The sequence below is a fragment of the Fundulus heteroclitus genome, chromosome 9, assembly GCF_011125445.2.
Source record: "Fundulus heteroclitus isolate FHET01 chromosome 9, MU-UCD_Fhet_4.1, whole genome shotgun sequence".
NCBI lineage: Eukaryota > Metazoa > Chordata > Actinopteri > Cyprinodontiformes > Fundulidae > Fundulus > Fundulus heteroclitus.
The window spans coordinates 28,738,737-28,748,443 of record NC_046369.1 but is presented as its reverse complement, the minus strand read 5'-3'; the positions used below and the strand labels follow the sequence as shown (position 1 = coordinate 28,748,443).

The 9,707-nt window shown below is 37.8% G+C and overlaps 1 protein-coding gene across 2 annotated transcripts; it reads right to left on the bottom strand.

Annotated features, from left to right (window-relative positions):
* On the bottom strand, positions 1-5,703 carry LOC105928865 (cytochrome P450 2J6-like). 2 transcript variants are annotated; one of them, XM_036140732.1, is made up of 9 exons: positions 5,358-5,703; positions 4,384-4,549; positions 4,135-4,287; positions 3,901-4,061; positions 3,592-3,768; positions 3,352-3,493; positions 2,084-2,271; positions 1,855-1,996; positions 1-931 (listed from the first exon to the last, which is right to left on the bottom strand). In XM_036140732.1, exons 1-9 carry the CDS (start codon positions 5,547-5,549, stop codon positions 756-758), a joined length of 1,497 nt encoding a protein of 498 aa, XP_035996625.1. In that variant the 5' UTR covers positions 5,550-5,703; the 3' UTR covers positions 1-755.
* Positions 5,704-9,707: the final 4,004 nt, after the last annotated feature.

The window sequence follows — 9,707 nt, the reverse complement described above, 5'->3', positions numbered from 1 at the left end:
TAAAATGTTTTATGCTTCTTTAATTAGTATGCTTTGGCAGGGAATTAAGCAATTTAACAAATTACAAATTAAAATTCAATCAACTTCCTATCTCAGAATCAGAATCAGAATCAGACATACTTTAATAATCCCAGAGGGAAATTACTTTTGTTACATGCTCCAGATATACACACATTTTTATATATATATATATCTTATCTAATGCTGCTTATTAATACGTTCAGGAGAAGCTTTTAAATTTAGAGGGGCAGACTGATGTTCAAATCTATTTTCTCTTAAGACTGTCTATAACAGTCTTAAGAGAAAATAAGAGTGTTAAGACACTATAACAATCATTATTTCATTATTTAATACGTAAGTGCTTGATCCTTTAAAAAAGAAAAGACAACCATATAAGTTGGTTGTCTTTCAGTAAAGAGAAAATGATCAATTAAAACATACCATTACAGAGCTCTTATGTTATCTATTTTATGTAATACATTTAATGTCCAAATTATCTCTTAATTTGTGAGTAACAGGGAATATGGTCGAGCTCACCACACCGACCAACCACCGATTTTAGAGGTATTTTGACAATTGTTTAACACAGTAAAATCTTTTGGTTAATATACATTTCAGCCTTAATGATGTATACAGCTAAAGACAATCAGTATAGTGTAATAATAATAGGCAGCAATAATGCAACAGTTTTTACAAAACAAAACAATATGCTCAATCTTTTTGAGTAGAAAACACTTTGGTGAGACGTCCGCAGCTCAGCGAATCTTAGCCGACACCTTGTAGGGGTGAGGCACTCGTGTCGTTCCTGTGATTCCTTCAGTGCTCAGTTCAACTCCCTCAGGAACAGAGAACGTGAACTTCTGCAGCAAGGCGACCAAAAACAGGAACAGCTCCATCTTAGCGAGGCTTTCGCCAATGCAAGCCCGTTTTCCTGCAGACACACCATGAACGCAGAGTGGTTTCAACACCATCGTGTTTTCTTGGTTAACACATAACATTTGTGTCCATATAAAACAAAAATAGAGTTTTAGATGTCCTCAATTTATTTGCTTTGTGTCATACATTACTAATTATAGAATTATAGCAAAATTCTGTTTGACAACCAAGAAACTGAAAAAGACACATAGATGACACGTCTTAGCAGATAAGGTTTGAGAAAACAGCGGAGCTGAACTTTCAAATTGTTTTGCATCATAGTTTACTAGTATTGTCATTATACCTTTCATTTATAGAAAACCATTTACTTAAAGTGCTTTACAAAAGTATTAATTAAAATCCCTTTCAACTGTTCATACTAAAAACAATACTATTAACGCAGCTACAACCACAAACTTTATTATATTTTATGGGCAATAAGTTAGAAAGACCAAATAAAAGAAAAGCACTTGAAACATAAACTTGCATTTGTATTCCTCCCCCCAGGTCAGCATTAACCTTTTATTGCAAATACAGCTGTAAATTTTTCTGGATTTAGGTCTGGCCTATAACTGGGCTGTGAATCTTCACCTTTTTCTACCCTTTACCAAGTTTTTTTTTAGCAAATTGCCATAAACTTCTACAGTTGTCCCTATTCCTGCAAAAGGAAATCTGCCCACACCGGGATGATTTTGGGTCATGTTTAATGTTACTTTTGTGTCACACATAGTTTTCTTTGCGCATCTTACCCAAATCGCTTGTTACACGTTTTTGCTGTGCCCCCTACATGTCTTGTACTCTTTTAACGAGATTACTAAAGACTTTCACTCAGTCGTATCTTGCTTCAAGCCATTTCTCTATGGAGGCCAGATTTGTGGCGAGCATATCTACTAGCTGTCAAAAGATTCTCCAACCTAAAATTTAAATCATGTGTCGTACCCGCAGAGAAGGGGAGGAAGGCGTCTCTCTTCACAAACTTCCCATTGTCATCCAGGAAGTGTCCAGGATTGAAGGTGTCTGGGCAGGCCCATTCAGCTTTGTCGAACAGTACAGAGGTCAATACTGGCATCAAGGACGTACCCTAAAAAACATCGCAAAGACGCAAAGATTTTCAAGAAAAACACCATATAATTAGTACTAATTAGTACTGTCTGTAAATGAAATATACCTTTGGTATGAAGTAACCACCCAGAGTTGTATCTTTGGCAGCAACCCTCATTCCATTAAGAGGAAGTATATTTCCTATTCTCTGGATCTCGTGGATCACAGCGTCGGTGTAAGGCATGCTAGATCTGTCGGCCATGGAGGGAAGGCGGGCCTGTCCGATCACTGAGTCGATCTCTGCCTGGACTTTCTCTGAAAGAAAAGTAAATCATGGGACATAGCTTCATGTGACGAGGGTTTTGGTCCTTGCTGTTCCTAAAGGTTGTGTGTAATTTGTTCCTGGATTCCAATGTCCAAGGAACAAGAGAGGGTAAAACTTTCCACTTTACCCCAGCCCCACAGCCAGTTGCTGTTGTCTGTTTAAAATATGAGTTTTTACTTCTTTATTTTTACATAAAAATACAAAACAGCTGTTTGTTGAAAATGATCGACATATGTTTTTACTCCAGCACAGAAAACTGTACTAAGAGTTAAACTGGTGACATCTGATCTCAGGAATAAGAACAACAAAAACCAGTATCGACATTTATTTTGAAGGAAATTAAAAGAATAATTAAAGATTTTGAAGCAAGGTTCTGTTAAAAGATTGTAAACAGTTAAACTCCTACCTACAGTAGATAGCTCTTGACATTTTCATAAGGATAAATCGAGATTAGAATACATTCTCAAGGAAAACTCTGTGGTTTTTATGACAGCTATTTCATAGACCCTGTAAACCGTCACCATGTTAACATTGGGAAATAATTTACATGGAAGCTTATTTACCAAGGAAATAGACACTGGAAGTTTCATGAGTGAAACACATACTGAGAATGTAAAATGGAAAGTGTTTATGGTCAGAATAATTACCACATGGAAAAGTAAAACAGCCAAAACAATCATCATATGTTAGTTTTTAGCCATTGTGATATTTTTACTTTTTCTCTACTTTACCTTTGTGTTAAACCGCTACTCTGACCGAACTTATGTTCCCAGTACACGCTTCACACAGAAAGTTCATGGGTGGAAAGTCGCCTCTGACCTCAATTGTCGGTCTAAATTATAATATTGATGCAGAAACCAGAGGGTTATGTACTGCATCTAAAGATCTGAACCACCTAGAGCCTTTCAAAATAAACTAATATGCAAAATTCAGAGCAATCCCATTGGTTAGTATAACTATTTTCTCTCTAGGTAGTTTGGAAATGCTTTTTATATACTGTTTATTTACAAAATGTAGCAAAGGGTAAACCTTTGAGGTCAGCTCTCTGATTGACCCATGTTGAAACCCACCTTGAACCTCAGGATATTTTACGAGGAAAACCAAAGCCCACAGCAGTGTGGTGGCTGTCGTTTCTGTTCCAGCGAGGAAAAGGTCAATGGCGCAGTAAACCAGATTGGCCTCCGTGAAGCCAAGGTCAGACTCTTTGTGCTGCTTGCAAAATAGCAAAAGGTTTTCTTATTTCAAGTTTTACAGCTTGAGAAAACGTATTGTTTCAGGGCAAACTGGCTTCACTACAAACGTCCACATACGTTCTCCATCTCAATGAGGAAGGTGTCAATGTAGTCTCTGGGATTGTCGCGATCCAGATCCTTCTTGTGCTGCTCTACTTCCTCATAAAGGAATTGTTCTACACTGGAGAAGTGGCTGAAGATTTTGTTGTGAGGACCTGGCATGTGCCTCATCACACTCGGAAACGCCATGTAGAGCTGCTCGAAAGATGGAAAAGGTCAAACTGGCAACAATACATTTGAAATGTCAATTTTCTCCCTTTCATAATAAACTTTTGATACCTCTCAGACAGTGCCTGAGAGACTATCTCACTGTGTTCATTAACGTACTTGGCCCCAAACGTTCCCCTCCAGCAAAACCGCCTCAGACATGCACCTGAGCATCATCTGAAACCTGTGGTCGGTGTAGTCGTATCTTTTCCCCATGACCAGCTGGCAGATAATGTTGGACACGGCATTGGTGAAAAGGCCTGATGGGTTGAAAGGTTTACCTGATGGAGGGCAGAGCAAGCTGTTATTTACAGTACCATGAGCTAAGTGCGTGCTCCACTCGTCATAACCCACCTTTTTCGATCTCCATTTCCTCCTGCAGGTGTTGGATCTCCTCAGAAACACTCTGCTCCAAAGAGTTTTTGCCCAGGCCAAAGTTGCGTAAGGTAGATAAAGCAAAACGTCGCTGTTTCTTCCATTTTTCACCATTGCTCATAAAGATACCAGCTGGATATTATAAAGCAGAGATAATGGATAAAAGACATAATTAATTTGAACTATTTACTTACAATATGCATTGGGAAATGGAGGTAAGTTTGACACCTGAGGGTTCAGTGTAAAACCTGTCTGTTATGGCGTTGAATGGTCGGTCCACAAAGTTCTCAGCTTGGGTCACTAACGCCTCTCTCACCGCCTTGTATCCGTTCAGAAACACGATCGAGTCCCGGCCGAGGCGGAAGCTGAAGACGTTCCCATAGATCTCAGCTAGCTGTAGACAACATAACAATGGAACAGCTGCACTTGAACAAAACACATGAACTAAAAAATGAGTGCAAAATATATGAATAAAACCAACCAAAGAGTCAGGTGTAAAAGAACAAGGACGGAATTTGACACCATTTCAATTTGTTTTTCTTTTTGGTCCATGGCTGGACATTTTGTGTCAATCACTGTCCAGTCAGCAGTTTTCCCAATCATTGAAAAGGCAGCATGACTTTTTAAATTGGTCTTTTGTAATATTTTCTATGTTCTCAATATCATTCATCACTATTGAGCCATAATCCTCAAAATGAACAGAAATAGACACAATATGTCACTGTTGATAAAATGAATGGACATTTTATCAACATTACATTTTGAACTGAAGTACTGATATAAATAAGATGATGATAGCAGTAAGATGCACCTCTGTATCTCAGCCACAAGGTGTCAGAAACTGTGTCACTTTCATTTGTGGTCATGACGTTCAAGTAAAATGGCATTCACAAAATGTGCATCATTTATAGTAATTAATAAAAAAATCTTTGTTCCCCTTTAGCAGCAATACAGAGTTTGTGAGACACCTGATTCTCATACATGAAGCGTAATGAGTCTGACAGCTTTTAGCAGAACTTGTATTTACTAAAAACAAAGAAAGCTATAACACTGAAAAAGCACAGCTTCACATAAAATATTTGATATAAAGATAAATATTTTTTTAAACAACAATGAAGGTAACACAATTTTTCTTCCGACAACATGACCAACATGCACTCACATCAACTAAGGGTGTAACTTCTGAACTGATAAATCAGTACCTTTTGGAAATAAACGTGTGGATGTTTGCTGTCCAAACTGAAGAAATTCCCCACAAAGGGAAGAGCCTTTGGTCCTGGAGGAAAATTTGCTGGTTTTCTGCTTTTGTAGAAGTCTGCTATCAGAAGGAAAAGAAAAATAAACAAGAAAAGCCCCTTCACGTCGAGGCTCAGCAAAAGATTATAAAACCACATGGTTAATGCGAGCAGAACTGCAATGGAAGAACTGCCTGTAGTAGTCCAAACTGCACCTCCTGGTGTGGAGCATCAGCTTCTAAAAGGTCTGTTTAAGAATAATTGAATTGCTTTGTGTCAAGCAGGCCCAGATCAGTCAACAGAAACAAAGGAGGAAGGGCTTATGTAACATGCCTCAAACCACACCTCCTTGCCCCAACAAGCCCACTCTTGTACCAGTGCAATAAACGCTAGTGCAATCTACTACTGTTCAGAATCAGAATCAGATATACTTTAATAATCCCTGAGGGAAATTGCTGATTGAGGCATTTAGTCATGAATGCCTTAATTAAGCAGCACGATAACATCAGTTCTATTTTCTTATTGTGAAATTGACTGCGTTGGTTGTGGTCTGGTGTGTTGTCCTTGGGTATTTTTAACTTCTAATAGTGCAGATTTTTTTCCTGGTGTTTATGATGTTAGAAGTTGAAAGTAGGAAGAGGGATCCACATGCGTGACTCCTGAAGCAAGAAGCAGACAGATTAAGATCAAAGTTTTACTCTAACAAAGCAAAAGGCCCTTTGAAGCAGAAAGAATGAAACGGCCCTGAATCGAACAGAACTAACTTGACAAAGAAATGGTAGACAGTGACTTTGAACAAAAAGATATCAAGGCTACATAATGCTATTATTGTAAAAAGTAAGCGCCGCCACTTTAAATACTGTGGTTTTACGCATTTTTATGTAAAGGCTTTTTGGGGTGTATTTATTTTCTTCACGAACTTTCAATTTTGGCTTTACAATAAATGGTGGTGCATGATGTATTTTAGATGTTTAGATGTTGCTCATCTTTCGTTACCTCGTATTGGCTCCCTGAACGTGTTTGCATTTTTACATGTGCAGTCAGAGCCGTCTAATTGTTAGCTCCTCCAGCTTGGAAATTGGACTAGAGTTTTTAGACCAACGTTACTTTCCTTGTCATCTGTACTCCTTTTCGCCAGGATTCCTCTGTTTTTCATGTCCAGTTCCTTCCTGCTCCAGTGCTCAGTGCTATGCTCCATGAAATGCCGTGAAGCATTTTTCTGTTGCACTGTTGACAACAGAATTAGTTACTTTTTCAGGTAAAATAATGTTTGCTTTCGTCTTGCTTTTACTTTTCCCTTTCAGGGATCACCACAGCAGGTCCTCTATCTTCATATAACCCTACATTTTGCATCTTCTCTCACACCAACTACCTTCATGTTCTCTTTTTTTACTGTCACTACCTTAAGCACTTTGTACGTTTTATCTGTGAATGGTGCTAAATAAAGTTTATTTACTCTTTAACCGCACCATGGAAGAGCAGCTTGAACCCTGTTTCCAATTCTAACCTTACTACCTTTCCACTTATGTATATCAACTTTCCTCCTATACACCATGTCAGCCAACACTTTAATTTTTCCTGTTATTGTCCCAACATTCAAACTCCCTACTCAGTCTTGCCTTTTCTTTTTTTCTGCCTACATACTTGTCGTCCTCTTTTTTTCTCTTCTTCTTGTCCTACAGTAGCCCAACTTCTACTCAATGACTGACAAGGTAGCAGTCATTAGTGCTGCTACCTTGTCAGTCACCAGCACCAATGACTGTTGTTGTTATCGCCCGATCCACTATGACAATGGTGTTAATGACTCTCATGGTAAATTGGGCAAAAGCTTTACGCCAAATGTCATTCCAGATGCAACCCTCTGCAGTCATCCAGGTTTGGGACCGGCACAAAGTAGGACAGAGTACTCAGTGCCTCCTTTGGGGCTAACTTTACCTGTTAACATTCAAAATGTAGTGGTCCAAGGGTTGTATAGAGAACAGTTCCATTTACACGTTGTTTATGTGAATATAGTTACAATCTGTGATTTTTTTTCTGTGTGACTTTCTAATGTTTTCTATAGAGAGCAGTCGTTTGAAATTGCTGAGCACTTCCAGACTGCTAGCTTTAAAGGAAGGATCCAAGATACAAGAATGTCTGTTGCCAAAGCAAACACAACAGACAAGATTAACTGAATGCCTTCTTAGTGAAAAGATCTTGAATCTGCTAGAACATGAGTTTTCAGCATAAACAGCCTCAGTAGCCATTCTTTTCAGCGGTTTCAAATCTCTTCTATCATTTGAAATAATAAAAGAGCTGTTAGTACAACAGCATCACTTTGGAGACAGGAAAAAGCTGAATAGCAGGAAGTTAAGGCAGGGTGAGGCAAGTTTGTTGAAACAGCTTTATGCACACATAATACAATTCAGTGTTGTACAGCAGCAACAGAAACACAAAAGAGAAAACATAATTCAAAGTATAAATACACTTGAAAAAAGCTGTCTTGATATTTCAGCATGTGAAAGAAGAAGCAGGAAAGTTCAAATTCAAAAACAACAAAATGTAAACACACTTAGTGATAATCACATAATGAAATGCATTTCATCAGCAGCCCCTGGCTCCTACTTTCCCTCCAGGTTTTATGGAAGCTCCAAGCATGTTTTTTCTGTTTGTTTTTTTTGTACCAATTTTGCCTTTGGTTTGTTTTGAAATGACCAAGTTGCTCCTTTGACTCTAGTACTGTTGAATTGGGATCCTTGACAGCATATTTTAAACCAATTGCCAATGATTTGGGTTTTAAGATAGACAGTGATTTAAAATTAGACAGATAGCTCTTTGAAACGGTAATCCATGCTTTTTTTTCATCCTGCCTGGATTACTATAATAAACCCTGTGTTTGGGTGATTCTGTCTTTGCTCTCTTGTCTGCAGCTGGTTGAAAACACTGCTGCACAGAGCATATTACCCCTGTTCTGGCCTCATTCCATTGGCTCCCAGTACATTTTAGACTTCATTTTAAAATTCTTATTTTAATTTCTAAGTGTTTTTAAAGACCTTGCCCTGCCGTGCCTCTCTGAACTTCTTCTTCCTTTCTTGCCCTCTTGGCCCTCAGGTCAGCTAAGAGGAAGCTCAGGTTCTTTTCTATTGTTGGTCCTCAATTATGGACTGACCTGCTCCTGCACATAAGAGAGGCCCCTTCTCTGCTTACCTTTAAAACTCGGCTTAAAACTTACAATTTTATTCTTTGCCTTTTACTACTAGCGAGGCCTAGTTTTTGTTTAAACTTTTTTCTTGAAATTTTTTTTATGCATTATCTTTTTCTTTTTTAATGGATGTGTTTTAGTTTCTAGCTATATCTACAGCACTTTGTTTCAGCCATTGGCTGTTTTTAAGCGCGTTATAAATAGCATGGTATATGTTGTGGTATAGTATGGTATGGCATGAATAATAACAGTCTGTTGTTTCTTGAATTGAGGTTAAATTGAAATGATTTTAGAACCAAACCTGTTTTTTCTGATACTCAAAGCTAGATTTGGTAGTTTATGTGCTTATTTTTCCAGTGACTGAGCAGATTTAGTGAAAGACTTAATTAATATGACTTAAAATTGAGATCTGACTCCATACTGATGCTTCGGACATGGTATGTAGTTTTTAGAATAACTGAGTCTTACTAATTTATACTCTAACCTTAAATATTTGGGGGCAAAATGCAACTCCTGTCTCTTCTGCATCATGATTAAGGGCATTCTGACACACACACTAGAGAGAGACTACACTGAACTGTGCTTATGTGATTACAGACACAGAAAGTTATTTGTCAGCATAGTTATAAGCAATATTATACTTTAGAATCTGAGCTAGGTGAAGCATGAATGTTTTAAACAAAAGTGGCCCAATTGGTGACCCTTGATGAACCCCACATGTGATTTTTGTTTGCTCACACATGATTGCCAAATGACACCAAGTTGTTAAAGTCTGCAAAGATTTGAACACATTTAAGATAAGATAAGAAATTCCTTTATTGTCCCACAATGGGGAAATTTGGGAGTGACAGAGGTAAAAACACAGACAGAGTTACACACTAAATCAGTAATGAAAAAAACAAGCTTTAGTTCCAAAGCAACAGAGGATGAACTTATCAGAAAGGCCAAACTAAAAGTTAAAATAAAACAAGAGCAAGTATTGCACAATTGTTAATAATATGGCATATTCAGGTCAATTATTCAAGCTTAACTGATTAGCATAGTGCTGGAAAGTTCCACCTATTATCAGCCTCTCAATCATTTGGTTATGATCAAAGATGTCTAACACAACAATGACATCCAGTAATGTTAAGACA